At 36.2% G+C, this 19,253-nt stretch overlaps 1 protein-coding gene across 1 annotated transcript in view; it reads right to left on the bottom strand.

The window, feature by feature from the left end:
• Positions 1 to 19,253, bottom strand: part of THSD4 (thrombospondin type 1 domain containing 4) — a 995,684-nt gene that overhangs the window by 938,718 nt on the left and 37,713 nt on the right. The window contains exon 2 of the mRNA XM_007479653.3: positions 229 to 341. Within this exon, the coding sequence (XP_007479715.2) occupies positions 229 to 257 (29 nt within the window). The 5' untranslated portion in view covers positions 258 to 341. The remainder of the gene's footprint in view (positions 1 to 228; positions 342 to 19,253) is intronic.

The following is a 19,253-nucleotide window of genomic DNA, read 5'->3' as shown; positions in this document are numbered from 1 at the left end:
TGGACAGGAGTTACCTTACTGGAATTTATTAACAAATCAATCTTTCTTATTCTTTTTAAATACATTTTTTGCTGATTTTTGTTTTTCTATCACTCACACTCCCCATTACATCCCTCTCCATTGCCATCCCAAAGAGTTATCACTTATAGCAAAAGAGAAAAAAAGCAGGATGGTAAAAGTAACAAACATAAAAAAAAAAACCTGGTCCTTTTAAAAAGGTCCACTCACCTCAGAAAAATAATGAAATGGGAGAGCATGATGTCCAGGAATTGGTGTCTGATGAAGATCAATGAATCCTCTAAGCAGTCACAATTTTTCTATGTCAAAATGATGCTTATATCCTATATAAGAAAAGAGTGTTGATTTTAGTAATCATTGATTGGGGAATTTTCCAAAGCATAAACTCCTGAAACAAGAAGGAGCTGATTGTCAGACTGATGAAAACCCTAGAGTTACTCCAAATGTTAGCACTCTTCCTAGTGCTTGTTTTTCCAGCTAGAATATCTATCCCAGGACAAACCTTACATTCTGAATTATATCTGACATAATCAGAGCATTCAATTTACGTGCATGCAGGAGAGAGACAGACACAAGAAAGAGACAGAGACATAGAGATACAGAGAAAGAGAAGGGGGGGGAGAGATAAAGAGAGAGACAGACAGACTAATAGATACTTACGGACAAATATAAGTAGTATCATTTGAGATGAAAGGCATCATGGCACAGTGTTCTGAGATCACACTTTTAAATCCAGGAAAAACTGAGTTCAACTCATACCCTTATACAAGCTGACTGTGCCATCCTGGGCAAGTCACTTAACTTAGTGTTGTAGGCAACTAAGAATATAAATTGCAGAGAAGGTATCAATCTGCATTAATATAGGGACTTTCTTCACCCAGGAGTTCCTATACCAATGAAACTCTAAGTCTAGTCTCTATCTAGCAATCATTATCATATTTAGCCATTATAGCAATAGCAAACACATTTATTAAGATTTATGACATGCCTAAACTTGTGCTAGGCACAGGCTACAATAGATAAAACAATACCTACCTCCTAGAAGTTTACAAATTAAGGGAGGGACAACAAGGAGATATACTAATACAGATAGATACACAATATATATTTGCCTGCATATATGATGGATCTGATAAATATCATAAGATGAATTTATCTGATAAATATAAAGTGAATAAATAAAATAAATGTAATTAAATACATGTAAGGGATTATGAGTCAATGAGGACCCAGTCTTTGAAAGATGTATTATATGTCCCATTAGTAGGTTAAAGTAAACCAGGTATCTTTCTGTTTCTTATTTATATCCCTAGCAATGAGCAAAGTATCTGGCACATAGTAGTCATCTAATAAATGTTTATTGAATTGAATTGAGGCTTGATAAAGTAGGATGATGAAAGGGACTTTCCCTACCTGATTCAGAGCATATAAAAAGATCCTGATTGGTATTAAAAGACTTTTCAACTAACTGCTGATACAAAATCTGTGAGATGCCTACAAAACACTCAAAAGAATGAAATAATTCTTCCATCTCTAGTAATTTTTGAGTGAAAAGGAATAACAATTGCTATGTGCTTCCCTATACAGCAAAGGCCTCAGACTTTTTTTCACCCTTTTTAGTTACACTGTGGTTGTAAAAGTATTGTACCACTCTTTTTCCTGCATCTAGTATGTGGATTTTTTCCTGTTTTTAGGCAAATGAGTAGCAGAGATAGAACAAACCAGGTTATAGTTTTGTAAGTGCTTAAAGGTCAAAAAACCCATCAGAGATCTATCATGTGGAGTCTGTAGCAGAATCTTCTGGTATCCATAGCAGCTGAACCCAGTATGGGGCCAATCTTGAAGAGAAACCAGCTTGACCTAGCTCAGGGATAAAGCAATCCAGCAGGCAAGAGTCCTACAAGAAAGCAATTTATCTATCAGCCTTGTCACAACAACATGGGTGGGAAGGGAATGTTGGTATTTACTACTTTATGTTTGAATCCACTCTCCCCAGAGACTAATGAAGTAAAGGAAAGTGAATTCATGGTTTGGGACAGTTTTTTCCCCCTATTTACATTCTTATTATATCTTCTCAGTTTATTATTATCATTCAGTCATTTTCAATAATATTTGACTCTTCATGACCCCATTTTGGATTTTTATTTTGCAAATATACCAGAGCGATTTGTCTTTTCCTTCTCTAGCTCATTTTACAGATGAGGAAATGGAGGCAAAAAAGATTAAGTGACTTCTCTAGGATCACACAGCTAGAATGAGTGATTGGTGCCAGATTTGAACTCAGGAAGAGAAGTTTTCCTGACTTCAGATTTTAGACTCTATTCAATTGCACTCTATGGAGCTGCCCAGTAAATTTCACTTTGTAAAAGTCAAATAATAATTGGATAGTTGATATTAGTCAGATATCATTTGGTAAAAATTACATTAGAACAGCAATAACTAGATAGATAATATAGAAGATATAGTAACTGGTAGATAATATTTGGGAGAACACACTGAATTGTGGTCCTTCAGCAAAAACAATAGTGAATCATCTCCAACACCTCAGGATTACCCCTAGAACCTTGAGGGGAAAAGCAGTCTTGATCTGAGGACCTGAGCTACTAGTTTGAATAGGGTTGGGAGAGTGAGACCAGAGAGAGGAAGATAAATGATTTGCATTAAGTCACACAGGTAGTACACATCAGAGGTAGGATTTGTACTCTTTTTAAGTCCTTACCTTTCATCATATTGGTTCCAAGACGAAGAGCAGTAAAGGCTAGGCAATGGGGGTTAAGTGACTTGCCCAGTGGGGTCAAACAGCTAGGAAATATCTGAGGTCCAATTTAAACCTAGGACCTCCCTACCTCTAGGCCTGGCTCTCAATCCACTGAGCTTCCCAGTTGTCCTCAGGATTTGAACTTTTAACTCAAGAACTAGTTTATTTTCCATTCTGCTTCATGGAAAACTAAAAGAGGCGAATGTTGTATATATCACCATATAAGGTCACCATGAGTTGGTTTTTGTTTAGAGTGTTTTCTTTTTCATTTTGGGAAGGGATTTGATTTTATTGCTGTAGGAAATAAAAACTCCCTTTACTAATGCAGGTTTATTAAACATCTTCTCTGTGCAAGGTAATGTGATAGGTAATAGAAATGAAAAGACAAAAATATTATTGCTGTTGTTGTTACCTTTAATAGTTCACATTTTCATAGAGCTTCAAGTTTTACAAAATGCCTTACATATAGCCTTATTTGGTCCTCACAACAACTCTTGTAAATGTATAAATGGACCTAGTAGCCTGGTATTGGATTTACCCAAATAATACATCTTTCTAAGGTAGCCCATTATTTGACAAAAACTGTCATGTCATAAAAACTGGACAACAATCTGATAGAAATTAGGATCTCCCAAAATATATCTAGAACTTCCCAAAATATATCAAGATAAGCTCTAATTCATTTAATATGATTTCAACAGAAAAGCTCTTTTTACAAAGAAGTTTGAGGAGCAAGGAAGACATTACCTTTTAAATCTATAGAGTGGGAAGAATTCATGATCAAAGGAGAGGATCACGGAAGATGATGGGTAATTTTTGTTACCCAAAATTAAAGGGTTTTTTTTGGCTTTATAAACAACCTTTGGAAGATAGGTGCTATTGTTTTTACCATTTTACAACTGAATTAATTGAGATCCAGCCAAGTTATGTGACTTTGCCCAAGATCATCCAGTTAAGTGTCTAAAGTAAAATTTAAACTCACATCTTCCCAACTGCAAGACTAGTAGGCAATAAAACACACCAAAAATAAGCCTTTCTCTCAAGATCTTGTGTCCTTGGGGGAAGATGAGAACACTCTTGATTTCTGTGTGGTTTCCCTCAATTTGAAACTGAAGACATCCTTTAGAGGAGTGATTTTTTTTTTTCAGGGAGACACACATAAGCATCAAAAAGCACAATATTCTAAAAAAAATTAAGGAGTTGGCAATTTGAACCCTTTTGGGAATTATGGAAGTTGGCAAAAAAAAGCAAGAATTTTTCATTCTTATGCTCCTAAAAGGGTGCCAGTAAGGGCTAAAAATACTCCATTAAAGCCCCTTAATGTCCTATCTCTCTCTTCCAGAATCTGATATCCATTTTTGAGGAAAAATGTCAACAACTATAAATTTATGCTAATTCTATAAGAGTGAAATTAGGGTATTATTCTCTTGCCCTTGACTGGATAAGAAATACACAATAAAACAACCTCGTTTTTCTAGCCAGATGACAGTCACCTACCAATCAATCAATCAAAAATGTTTTTATTTAGCACTTACTATGTATGATTCAGGCACTGTGTTAAGTTCTGGGATACAAAGAAAGAGAAAAATGGGCCCTGGTCTCAGGGAATTTCCATTCTAATAGAGGAGGCAACATAAACAGGTATGCATAAAGTTCATATAGAGTAAATGGAAGATAATCTTAGAAGAAAAGGCTCTAGTGCCTGGAACGACTAGAAAAGGCCTCCTGAAGAATATAGCATCTAAGCATTGACTTGAAAGAAGACAGAAAAAGGTGCTTTAAATTATTTCTTTTTAGAGAAAAGCAAATCAGAACAATTCTGAGGTTATCTCATGCCTATCAGATTGGCTAAAATGATAAAAAAGCAAAATGACAAATATTGAAAGGGATATGAAAAATGAGGACACTGATATACTGTTGGTAGAATTGTAAAATGATCCAAACATTTTGGAGAACAATCTGGAATTATTCCCAGAGAGTTATAAAACTGCATATTTACCCTTAGACCCAGCAATACCATGGGTGGGTCTGTATCCAAAGATAATCAGGGGAAAAGAAAAAGAACCTATATGTTCTAAAATATTTTTAACAGTTCTCCTTGTGGTGGCTAAGAACTGAAATCTGAGGCAATGTCCATCAACTGGGGAATGGCTGAATAAGTTGTGGTATATGATTATGGCAGAATACTACTGAGCTGTAAGAAGTAAAGAGCAGATTAATTTTTTAAAGATGCAAAGAACTCATGAAATTACTAAAATAAATGAGTAAATGTGGGGAGCCATCATACCCCTGCTGTCTGACAGAGTTGCCGTCTGGGGAAATGGATACTGCAAAGCAGCCCCCAGAAGATAAGGTACCCACGGACCTCCCTCTATATGACTTCTCTCTCTAACTTCTCTTACTAATGGAATTGTTATGATTATATTTTGCTTCCCAATACAGGAGAAATAATATGAGAGCAAATACTTATAGGGTTAACACATATATGACCCACTTTAACCCCCTATAGAATAGTACAGAAAAAAAGATTATATTCACAGAATTAAAACCCAAAGATCACTACCCATTACCTCTTCTTTCTTTCTCTTAGCAGAGGTACATTCAGAGGCTCCACACCCATTGCAGGCCAAGCATGACATATACATCAATCATTCCTCTGAAACACAAGTTACAAACATAGTTCACTGGTTCATTATGTTTACCATAACCAGGCAACTTTGCGAGGTGCCTGAATCAAACACAAGAAAAATGCATCTTGGAAATTGAGGAAAATTCCAATTCTGGTCTGCTTTATGTTACCCTCTAACCCCATACCTAGCTATGAAATGTTATGTTATCCATCTTCTAAGTAATTGTGATTGATTGTGAAAGCTGATCAAAAGCAACAATGATTCTCCTAGGTGGTCATCCCATAGGTCAGGGGGAACTAACCTCCAGATCACCCTGTTTATGTCATTCATCTATTTCTGTTATAGCAACAATTTTTTGTTGACTATCTCCTTAGGCTTCATGCCTATTATTAGGTTCTATGGAAACATGTATGTTGAGAAATGATTGTGTGCCAGAAAAGTATGTACTCACTGAACCTATAAAATAAACGCAAACCATGTGCATGGCAGAAGTCTGTGATGCCTAAACACAGGATTGAGCATATAGTATATATCACCACTTATTTGACTGACCGCCACACCTAGACAGAGGACCCTGAACCTTGAGAGAACATAGGATCACCTCTCTAAGAGTAAAGCCAAGAGATCATACTATACAGCTACAAAATTGTATTTGAAGAATAATTTGAGAATGTCCACTTCCAGAGAAAAAACTGATAAAAAGAAATGTGAAAAACAGTATATATCTATGCATATATATATATGTAAATATGTATGCATACATACATGTATATAAATAATTTTTTTGTCAAGAAATGCCTTCTCTAGTGAGGAGAGGGGAAGATGGGGAGGAGACATCTGGGAATTGTAACATAATCAACAAACAAATAAGTTAAGAAAAGTCAGAGGTTCTAAAAGGTAAGAGGAGGTTTAGCATCCTAGGCATGAGGGAAAAGCCCAAACAGAGGCCCCAGAGAAAGGAGTTGAAGCATTATATAAGAGGAAAAACAAAAAAAGTCTTATTACTATGACCTGAGATTATGAGAAAAAGGCTTCATATAGAAAAATGGAACTTAAATTGTGTCTTAAAGAAAATACAGGATGTAGATATATAAGAGGAAAGTGGAGAGGGATTTCAGGTTGGGGTAATAAGATGAGCAAATGTCTAGTGGCAGAAATGAACATGATACTGGACCATAAAATATATGGAGTGGGGAAAAGTGTAAGACTGGATAGGTAGGAAAGAAAGATTGTGAAGAGCTTTAAATTCCCAGGAGAGTCCTTTCTATATGATTCTGGAAGTAATAAGGAGTCATCGAAATTGATTGAATAGAGGATGACAGAGTAAAATGTCTTTTAGGAAAATTACATTGGCATCTGTGTAAAGGATGGATTAGAATAGGGAACAACTTAAGGCAAGGTGAACATTTAGAAGGCAATAATAATAGATCTGAACTAGAGTAATTGGTTGTGTGAGTAGAACGAAGGGACAATAACAAATCATCTAACAAAGGTCTAATTTCTCAAGCTAAGTAAATTGTACAAAAAAAAAATCAAGCCATTCCCCAATTGATAAATAGCCAAGGGACATAAATAGGCAGTTCTTAGATAAAGAAATAAAAATTGTCAATAAGCACATAAAAAAGTGTTCTAAATCTCTCATAATTAGATAAATACAAATCAAAACAATTCTGAGGTACCACCTCACACCTAGCAGATTGGCCAATATAACAGAAAAGGGAAATAATAAATGTTGGAGGGGTTGTGGCAAAATTGGGACACTAATGCATTGCTGGTGGAGTTGGGAATTGGTCGAAACCATTCTGGAGGGCAATTTGGAACTATGGCCCAAAGGATTTTAAAATACTTTAAAATACTTTGATCCAGCAATATCACTACTAAGTTTGTACCCCAAAGAGATAATAAGGAAAAAGATTTGTACAAAAATACTTATAGCTGCACTCTTTGTGGTAGCAAAAAAACTGGAAAATGAGGGGGTGTTCCTTGATTGGAGAATAGATGAACAATTTGTAGTATCTGATGGTGATGGAATACTATTGTGCTGAAAGTTGTAATAAACTGGAGGAATTCCATGTGAACTGGAAAGACTTCTAGGAATTGATGCAGAGCAAAAAGAGTAGAACCAGGAGAACATTGTACACAGAAAGTGAAACAATGTGGCACAATCAAATGTAATTGACTTCTCTACTAGCAGCAATGCAATGATCAGGATAATCCCAAGGGACCTAGGAGAAAGAAAATTATCCACAACCAGAGAAAGAACTGTGGGAGTAGAAACACAAAAGAAAAACATATGATTGATCACATGGATCAATGGGCACATAATTGGGGATTTAGACTTTAAATGATGACTCTATTGCAAATATCAATAATATGGAAATAGGTTTGTAACAATGACACATGTATATAACCCAGTGGAATTGCTTGTCAGCTCCAGAATTGAGGAGGGAAGAGGGTAGGGAAAGAACATGAATCATGTAACCATGGAAAAATATTCTTAATTAATTAATTAATTTAAAATAAATATATATAAAGGAGAGGTTGTTATATGATAGATATAAATATAGATCAAAAATGTTATATATCTCCACTCTGCATCTGCTGCCTGGTTTTTTTTTTCAACTTCATAAAACAAGATGGTCTTCCTAAGTTAAGTTCCTTCTCTCTAATTTCATCATCATGATACTAACTCAAGTCTTGATTAACACCACCTCCCATGGCCTCTTTCTCTTCTGATTAGAGAACTAAAGGAATGCCTTCTTTTACAGAGGGTAGAAACTAGACTCCACTTTGCATCTGCTGTCCTCTGTTTTTTCAACTTTATGGAACAAAATGCCTCTGTGCCAGGCACTCCCTGGTATGCCTCCTCCTTCCTGCCTCATTTTATGTGTTGTCTCCTCCCATTGTATTGTAAGCTCCTTGAGGGCAAGGACCATCTTTCTTTTTATTAACTATCTCCCCAGGGCTTAGCACAGTTCCTGGCAAATAGAAGCTATTTAATAAATATTTATTGGAACAGATTATGTGAGAGATATAAGAACTGACAAGATTTGATGTTTGACATTTATTAGATACCAGGCTCAGATTATGATCAATCCATCAATAATTTCTGAGCAGTATATGTAATGAGAGGGGAGGTGTATAAGACATGATCCTTGCCCATAATTCATAATCTAGTTAGAACAAGTGGGTGGTCATACATGGAATCATCAATGAAAAAAATAGAATTACCACAAAGAATATATGTCTATGTAGATATTTATACATATATATATGCTAGGAAAATGAAGCACATATTTAAAAAAAGAATTATTCAGGAGAAGTAAATAAAAGAATGTTGAATGTTGTATGACTAGAAATAAAATTATCCTGGGTCCTGCCACATAACAAGAGTGAAAGACAACTGATATACTGTCTAAAAGCTCCACTGGCATCCAACCAACATCAAGAGAACTCTACAGAAGCTCTCAACATACTAAGTAAATTTCTTCAGGCAGATTTATGGGAGGCCATGGATAAAAATGTAGGATTGACAGGTATGAAGAGGTGTAATTTATACCATGAGAGGAAATGCTCACAGCATTGATCATAGATCCACTGGAGGGTTGGGGGTATAACAAAATACTATTTATATCACAGACAATAAATACCAAAGGAAACAAATATGACCTGGCATTATGAGAAAAGTTTTCATATAGGAAATGGAACTTAACCTAGGCCTTTGTAGCCGTCCAGCCCATAGGTATTATGGAGAGACAAGGATTGTGAGTGAGCACATGGCCATCCTGCAAATGGCAGTGGGCTCTATTCCCAGCGTGGCTGAGGTTAGGGCGTGAAACCTTGCTTCCTCCTGTCTCACTCACCTGAGGATAATAACCCCACCTTCACCTAGTCATAAGTTGCAATTATCCAATGGCAATACACTAGGCAACTCATCCATATGTATTGAGGCATCATGTAACTGATCAATATGTATTGAGCTCATTTGTATATCAAAGAGAATAAAAGGAACAGGACACAGCCAGCTTAGCCACTTGGAGGACATCGACAGGTTTGCAAAGGAGCAACTTCTCCCCTTTCTCTCTCCTCTCTATCTTTCTCCCTGAGGCCTGGCCTTTCGGTCAGGCCTTCCTTTCTCTCTCTCTCTCTCTTCTAATGCTAATACCTAGCATTATCTACCTCCTTTAGTTTCTGATCTCCTTTCCTTCTGAGCTAGCATTATCCTCTGACCAGTGCAGTATTAAATTGAGATCATTGGATGGGAATAGCCTGAATAGTAAAGTCCAGTGGTCGGAGCAGGCTGTGGCTCCCGAAAATCAATAATTGATTACTGACTCGATTATTTACATCTCTAAAGCCGGCTCATCCTCGCCCTTCACGGGATCCAAAACTTCTATCCTGTTTCTATCTTCTCTCCTTAAAACCTCTCACAGGCTGGGAGGTCTTAGCCTTAAAGAATATGTAGGACATAACTAAATTGGAGGGAAGTTAAGAGAAATTTGGGGTTGTAGTAATAGAATAAGCAAAGGTTCACAGGCAGAAATGAATATTTTACATAAGGAGATGATCTTAGATAGCTTGGCTAATACAGCAGATTTGTGTTAGAATGCAATGGAAAATAAAGCTTTATGGATAGGGTGGTGTTATATCATACATGACCTTGAAAAACATGCAAAGTTTACATTTGATGAGACATTCAAGGGATCATAGGACTTAGAGCTGGAATAAACCTTAGGCGATCATCTCATCCAACTCATTAAAAAGTTATGAGCAGAGCAGTAACATGATAAAAGTAGTATTTAAGGAAGATTAGCCTGGCATTGGTGTACAAGGATGACTTAACTGTACAAATGATTACTGAAATTGAGATAGTTTATAAAAGCTGCATTTCCTGTTGACTATCTATTTGAAAGGGAATTAAAAAAAAGTTAACCTTCTTCTTTCTACTAATACATGTGTTTCCTACAAAATGAGTACCTCATCTTTCCTGTTCTGTTCTGAAACCAGTAACTGGGTTTGGCTATGAAGTCACAGCCTAGGATTCACCTGGCCTTTCAGTCATCATTTCTTGGTGGGCAAAATGGAAGGGATATTTAAAATGCCTAAAAAGAGCAGAGAAGTAAAATGAAAGAACAAAAATGAAAGAACAATTCTTCCAAGTACGTATACTACAATGTTGCTTCTAAAAATAGACACCAGAGGAAAATGAGCTCTTATTAATAAGGATGCCAATGTACCAAATTCCCATCTTCATCCTTAGTTTATATTCTAATTTCTTCTTATCATGAGTTAGATCCAAGGTCCAATCCACCCCTTCCAAATGAGGAGTGTACTGGCCACAGCTCTTGTGTTTGTAGAACTCCATAAGGAGATCAATGGCTTCCAAGATGACAGTGACAAGAGCCAAGCTCAGACCTATCTGAGCCTGGATCAGCCCATCAAAGTCAATCTTACAAACAGACTTGGGGATCAGAGGAGCAGAGGAACCTCCAGGCCATGAGGTTGACCCAGCTGCTAATCACTCCCCCTTGAGCCCTGCTGACATCTCCTCCTCAGCAGTACACAGTTAGTTGACACATCTGGAGATGTTACAGTTTCACCTCAGGCCAAAGCCAACAGATCAGGACCTGTCCGGAATCAATTGTGGGAAAAGAGTCACTATTTCTACATTGGCCATGGTGATAGGGCAGCCAAAGGTGTCCAGTTCAGCAGGAAATAGTGTCTTTAAGCAGGGCTTGCCCTTGATGGGCTTAATGAGTTTCATTTCTTCTCCACAGATGAATCCACCACTCCCAAACAACTCAAAGTCACAGCCAGATCCACAGGCATTCCTGTCAATGAATTTGGCTTTATGGGCCTCCCTGAAGGCCATCTGCAGGTTGGAGACTTCACTGTAAAACTCATCCCAAATGCAGTCCAGACGTCCATAGCACAGCCCCATATTCAGCTGCCCTCCATCAGCTTGTAGGGATTTGTTCATTAAGCTTCATTTAAGGCACCAAGTCTTGATCTCACTTAAGGATACAATCTACCTCTTCAACAGAATCTCCTTCACCTTCAGCAGGATCTCCTTCATCTTATACCAGTTGCCCAGATTCTGAGCCCCTTTCAGCCTCTAGTCATGGAAGCCATAGAGATGGCTGAAGATTTTTCATGGTCCTCATCCTTTAGGGACCCAAATATTTTCTTGAGGGTTGCCATCCTACCTCCTGGAATGTGAACCCAGTCAGGCTCCACACCCCACCTCCGGGGCTGCTGCACCACCAGCATTTTGTAAGCCCAAATTGGGGCAAGGTGGCAGTTAAACTACTGAAGAATTTATCCTGCTACTAAAGAATTTATCCTGAGCTAAAATCCTTATGCATACAAATTCATTTGAAAAAAGTACCCCAAACATTCTCCTCCAAAGAACCTTATAATAACTCATCAAATTGAATTCTGGAGTGGCATAGCCAACAAAAGGTCAAGGGAGACATTTTTTTTTCCTGCTCAAGTTAATTTAGGGGATTGGAAGAGGACTGTGACAACTGAATCCAGGATGGCCCAGAGTGCAGACAATTACCACCCGTGGGCCTTAGAGACAAGTATGAAGAGGGAAAATTTGAAAAAGAAATGAGAGTAATGTAAAATTTATGAAAGGAAATTAACATATTAGTTTAAAAGGCACAAACAATATTGCAGGGGGAAAAAACTTTGCAAAAAATGGTACAAAAACTTCCTGAAAAAATAATTCTTTAAAAATAAAAATTAGGCAAGTGAAAGCTAATTATTCCATGACACAGCAAGAAACCATCAAAATCAAAAGAATGAAAAAAGAGAAAAAAATGTAAACCCCTCATAAGAAAAAAACAACTGACCAGAAAAATAGATCAAGAAGACAACCTATATGAATTGATGAAAACTAAAGTGAGCAGACCCAGGTGATCATTGTTCACAGTAACAGCATAACAATGATCAACTATGAAAGACTTAGATACTCTGACCAATATGATCAAAGCCAATTCCAAAGGATTCATGATGGAAAATGCTATCTACCTCCCTAGAGAAAATTGATGAACTCTAAATGCAAAATGAGTTATTTTTCACTTTATTTTTCTTTCTTTTTTGTGACATGGTCAATATAGAAAGATATTTTATATGATTTCACATATATAACTGATACCATATTGCTTGCTTCTCAAAATGTGGGGGAGGGGTCAGAAGGAAGGAATTTGGAACTCAAACTTTTTTTAAACAATGCGAATGTTAATAATATTTTTTAAAGTAGTTCTTCTGTCTGACTTTTTTTTAAAGATTCATTTTATCTGACTGTGCTTTTATTCCTATAGAATATTTTTACATGGTTATTATGTGCCATAATGTATCAATCTCTGTGTAAAATGGTTCTGCTCCTTTTGCTCTGCATCAATTCCTGGAGGTCTTTCCAGTTCACATAGAATTCCTCCAGTTCATTATTCCTTTCAGCACAATAATATTCCATCAGCATCAGATACCATAATTTTATTGAGCCTTCCACAATCAATGGACACCCCCTTATTTTACAAATTTTTACCACCAAAAGAATGCAGCTATAAATACTTTTGTACAAATCTTTTCCCTTATTATTTCTTTGGGGTACAAACCCAACTGTGACATGGCTGGGTCAAAGGGTAGGAATTCTTTTAAAACCATTTGCTTTATATAGTTCCAAATTGCCCTCCAGAATGGTTGGACCAATTCACAACTCCACCAGCAGTGTATTAGTGTCCAAATTTTGCCACATCCCCTCCAACATTTATCACTTTCCTTTGCTGCCATATTGGCCAGTCTGCCAGGTGTAAGGTGGTATCTCAGAGTTGTCTTAATTTGCATTTCTCTAATCAGGAAGGAGTTAGAACACTTTTTCATGTACTTATTTTGATTTCATCATGTGAAAACTGCCCATTCAGGTGCCTTGACCATTTGTCAATTGGGGAATGCTTTGGTTTTTTTGTAAATTTGATTTAGTTCCTTATATATTTGGGGAAAAAAACATTCATCAGAGAGTTTTCTTATAAAAATATTCTCCCAGTTTTTTTTTTACTTTCCTTCTAATTTTGGTTGCATTGGTTTTGTTTGTATAAAAAATTTTTAATTCGATATAATCGAAGTCATTCATTATTTAAATGTTGCAATGTTCTCTATCTCTTGCTTGGTCTTAAATTCCTTCCATTCCCACAGATCTGACAGATATACTATTCTATGTTGACTTTATTTATAATTTCACTCTTTATCTTAATGTCATTAACCCATTCTGAATTTTTCTTGGTATAGGGGGTAAGATGTTGATCTAAACCTAAGCTCTCCCATTCTGTTTTCCAATTTTCTCAGCAGTTTTTTGTCAAATAATGAGTTCTTATCTCAAAAGCTGGGGTCTTTGGGTTTTTTGAACACTAGTTATGTGTTGCCCTCGATAGTATAATCCCCTTTAGGTCCTGTTCTATTCTCTTTCACTCTGTTCCTCCTCACCAGTATTTTGCTTTTTGTCACTCCCAGTTTTCCCTTCCTTCAATTACTCACCTCCCACCCCTCACTTCCCTTGTCTTGTTTGGCTTCTACTTCTTTGTAGGGTGATAGAATTCTATACCCCATTGAGTACATTCATTTTTTCCCTCTCTGAGTCAGTTACAATGAGAGTAAAGTTAAGCATTGCCCATCACCACCCTTATCCTCCCCTATCTGTATTCATTTTTCTCATCTCTTTATGTTATATAATTTACGCCATTCTATCTCACTCTTCCCTTTTCTCTCAGTGCAACCCTCTTCTTCAGCCCTGGATTTTTACATGTCATTCACATGCAAACATATCATACATACATACATATCATTCTATATCATCACTTTTACATATACATCATATCATTATATATATATATATCATATAATCATAATCAGCTTACTTCTCTACCCTTTTTCTGAGTAAATTCCTTCTATCTTCTCTACTACTAAGAGTAATTTTTGAGAATTGCAGATATGCTCTTTCACTTTAGACATATAAACATTTTTACCTTAATAAGTGCCTTAAATTTTTTCTTATTTACCTTTTGGGGCTTCTCTTGTGTCTCATATATGGCCTTTGTATTTTTTGTTTAAGTTTGGCTTATTCCTCAGGAATGCTTGGAAATCTTCTATCTTATTGAATGATCATTTTTCCCCTGAAAGAATACATTCAGTTTTGCTGGATAGGTGACTCTAGGTTGTAAACCCAAATCTTTTGCCTTCCTGAATATCATATTCCATCCCTTATGGTCCTTTAATGTAGAGGCTGCTAAAAGGAGGTACAATTCTGATTGTAGCTCCATGGTATTTGAATGTTGTTGTTTTTTCTGGCTGTTTGAAGTATTTTTTTTTCCTTTGGCTTGATGGCTCTTGAATTTAGCTATTACATTGCTAGAAGTTGTCATTTGAGGATGTCTTTCTGGAAGTGATATGTGAATTCTTTCCATTTCAATTTTATTTTCTTGTTCAAGGATCTCTGGGCAGTAACATTTGATTATTTCTTATAATGTTATGTTCAAGGTTTTTCTTCTTCATCGTGGTTTTCAAATAGTCCAATAATTTTCAGATGGTCTCCCATAGATCTATTTTCTAGTTCAGTTGTTTTTTAATGAGATATTTCATGTTTTCCTCTGTTTTTTAATTCCTTTGATTCTGCTTTATTGTTTCTTGATTTCTTGTGAAATCATTAGTTTTTAGATGGTCAATTCTGATTTTAAAGACCTGGTTTTCCTCTGTCAGTTTTGTTTCTCCTTTTTCAATTGGCCTATTTCTTCTTGCACTACCTTCATTTCTTCTTACATTACTTTCCTTTCTTTTTGCATCACTTTCATTTCTCTTCCCCACTTTTCTACCTCTCTTAATTGGTTTTTGAAGTCTTTTTTGAGCTCTTCCAGACTATGTGTCCAATCCATATTTTTCTTTTGGACTTTGTGTGTGTTTCCTTTGTTTTGGCTATCCTCCCCTGTGTCTGAACTGTGATCTTTGTCTCCATAAAAATTCATGAAACAGCATTGCTATTCTAGTTACTCCTCCATCTTGACTCCACCCCCCATGCTATGTCTTTGGCTTAAGTAATTTATAAGGAAACAATTTCTTCCAGAATAAGTCATGTAAAGATATTGGTTACCAGAGCAGAGTAAATAATCCAACTTGACCAAAATTAGAGCCTCTATATTGTGGAAGGAGGTGTTTTAGTTCTAAGCTCTTTTGTAATGGTAAAACCTTGAGAAATTTCTCAACCTCCAGCCACCTGGCTACCTTTTCAGGCGTTTTAGATTCATCAAAGAGCATTTCATATAAACAAAGCAACAATATTCCAATACTTGTCATCTCACTGGCTTCTCTCTCTCCCTGGAATATTTTTGTCATGGCACAATGGATGGAGCTCTGGTCCTAGAATCAGAAACAACTGAGTTCAAATCCAGCCTCAATAATTTACTTGCTGTGTAACCTTGAGAAAGTTACTAACCTTCAATTGCCTCAGTTTTCTCAACAGTGAAATGAGGATAATAATAATTATACTTACCTCCCAGGATTATTGTGATTATCAAATGAGATAATTTTTAAAAGCTCTTAACACAGCACCTGAGATATAGTAGGTACTATATAAATGCTACCCATTATTATTATGGCACTTAGCACAGTCATTTTATTCTATTTGCTTATATTTTATTATTTACAAAGAAGGGCAGCATGCCATAGAAATTAGAGAATTACTCTCAGATCCAGGAAGATCTGGGTTCAAGTCCCATCCCTGACACACAAGATCCAATCTAGGGCAGAAATATTCTCAGATTTTGTATCATATGCCAATGTGGAATTGTAGTGAAATTTAGACGCTTTCAGAATATTTTTAAATGTATGAAATATATGGAATTACAGAAGAAATAATTTATACTGAAATAAAGATGCATTTTTTTTCCACATTCAAGTCCACAGACTCCTTGAAATCTATCCATCTAACCCTTGGAGAGCTGTGATTTCCAGGTTAAAAACCCTATATCTAGGCTTCAGAAACTTCCTAGTTGTGTGTCCCTGGGCAAGTCACTTAACCTGCATTGCCTAGCCCTTGCTGCTCTTCTGCCTTAGAACCAATACATAATATTGATCATTATTAATTTAAAATAATTTAAAAAAATAAAAATTGTTAAAAAAAAAAACAACCTAATCTACAGTTAGACTATCTAGTCCAACCTGATAAGGAAACAGAGTCCCATACTGGCTATAAGACTAATCAAAACACTTAACAAACAACAACTCTGGCAATGCTCTATGTCTGTACGTTGGAGATTGAATAACAATCTCCATTCATAGAGTGTGTTTCCTCACTGGGAGCCCCCAAAACAATGAAATCACATTTCATGTTCCAACCCCTTCTTCCTATATACTAGATTGAAAATCCTAGAGAATCTCCCCTTTAACTTCCTGGCTAATTTTTCACTTTAAAAAATTAATTAAAATCCTCCTCTAATGGGGTGAGAATGTGACCCTGAGTTTCCAAAGGTTAGATCAGTCTGGCAAAAGTTTGAAAGATTCTCTCAAAACAGAAAAGCATTAGGAAAATTAGGAAAATCCTAGTAACAGACTATACCTATTGCCTGAGAAAAGAGAGGCTCTCTGGCAGTACATCAGCCCTCAGGTGAGGAACTTATAACACTTTCCTCTTTCCTCTTCCACAGAAATGGTGATAGACCAGCAGAAAGGAGTATCAAATCACAGTTTGTAGTCCATAATTAACCATAATAAATAAATTAACTTTGGCAATGGAGAGAAAAATAGTAAAATTTTCAATGAAGAATAGCTTTAACAAAGTAGAGAAACAAGTACATTCATCATGATATTTTCACTATAAATAAATCCAGAAGATATTAAGGAATTTCAGCTAATGGGAAGAATCAGAAAGAATGATTTACAAATCCTCATGAAATGAATAAAGAAATTGGCAGTTGGTATCATTATATGTCCAAGGGCAAAAAGAAGCATAGGAAGAAGGGCCTGAACATATGAAGCTTCTGCCAAGTAGGAGTACAAAGCTCTAATAAAAGAAAAAAGACACCACTGTAGATTCAGTACAGGGCTCTGGATTTTTTTTTCCTTTGGATAATAGCTTTTTCCTCCCTGTTTTCAGGAATGACATTCTAGTACTCCTACTTGGCAGAAGGCACATCACTGTACTTTATAGTATAAACTAAAATTCTGACATAGTTAATTACAGATCATTCATCAACATATATACAAAAGATGAAGCAGTAGAGAAATTGAGTGAAGAACTTGACCAGCTATTCTAAACTAAGTCAACCCATGCCTTGATATTTTATGATTTCAGTTTAAAGGAGGTAATAAGGGAAATGGGAAAATACATGGGAAAATATAGTTCATAATCAAGAAAGAAAGAGTAGAAAAGCCTTTAGATTACTAAGTTTCACATCTGGCTATCATGACTGCCTTTTACAATTACAGATTGGAATGAAATGATCCAGTGGTTGAACAGGAGAGAAAATCTCCATAGTCAGCACATGTCAGAGAAAACAAAGTTGGTACTACCCATTGGAACTTCTATGAAAGAGACTGTATATAGACATAGGACAATCACTAGGGTCAAAATATCCTCCTCATGCAGCCCTATAGCAACTGAAAGAATTGGAAGCTCAGATTTTTGTCTTTCCAAGCATACCTGAATGATGGTTTTCTATTTTGGGGAAAGACTTCATGATTGGAAGAAAGGAACAGAATGAGAAAAGAATGACTTGGGAAACAGGAAATTAGGAACAACAGCATTACAATGGAGAGTACTTCCATTCCCCAAGAACCTTGAAGACAGTGCAGAACTTAATAATTAATAATAATTAATAAAAAAAAACTTAATAATAAATAATAATAAAAACTTCAAGGACTACCTATTAGTTTCTTAGAGCAAATTGATTGCCCTAAAATAGGTCCCACTATCTATACCCCTAATTCTGGCAGCTCTACAACAACCAGATATCATAAAACTACCTATTGAGGTTGCCTGGGGCAAGGGACCTAGGGCAGTGGGTATGAGGGAGAGTGGCATGACCCCAGTAGTGTAGCAAGAATAAAGTATAACAGGGAATCCATTTGTTCCACTGGTCCTTACAAAATATTAAGAAGACTCAGAAGAAGATCTCCAATACATTGGATAGTTTTGCCATGGAGGATTTACAGAAAACTATGGCAAGAAACATGGGAAAAGTCATATGAACTGTTTCAGAGTGAAACAGAATCAGGCTTATTACTAAACTATTCATTGTCTGATGAAGATAAGATTCTCCTTCCACCCAATAAACTATCTAAAAGAAAAAGGGAGAGAGAGGGAAAGATGGGTGGATAGATAAATTGATAGATATAGGTGATAGACAAATAAAGGAATGTTGTGTGATACAATAGAGAATCAAATGATAATGAAAAGAAAAGGTACTGATTGCTGAACATAATCTCAGGTCCAGATATCTGGACTAGGTCCAGAGCCAGGACAAGACTGCTGGTAAGAGACTCCTTATAGGACTTCCCCTAAGTAATTGCAGCCCAAGCTGGTTTTCTAATATTTTCCTTCTTCACTCTCCAGTTTACTGAATCCATGACCAAGAGCCAGCATCAGTGTCACTACCGGTTCCTTCAAATTATAACACATCACCCTCAGAAAAGTTGATATGAGATCATTGGGCACCCCATTATTAGGATATAATTAATACTTTAATGGATTGCATTCCAAAGTATTTAGTTCTGCCTCTAGATCAAGGTACTACTGTATTTTGAGTGAGATTCTAGACTAAAAAAAGGACTACACTGGAAAAAATAAAAAGGTGATT

The sequence above is a fragment of the Monodelphis domestica genome, chromosome 1, assembly GCF_027887165.1.
Source record: "Monodelphis domestica isolate mMonDom1 chromosome 1, mMonDom1.pri, whole genome shotgun sequence".
In the NCBI taxonomy this organism is placed as follows: Eukaryota; Metazoa; Chordata; class Mammalia; order Didelphimorphia; family Didelphidae; genus Monodelphis; species Monodelphis domestica.
This window is presented reverse-complemented; position numbering and strand designations above follow the sequence as displayed.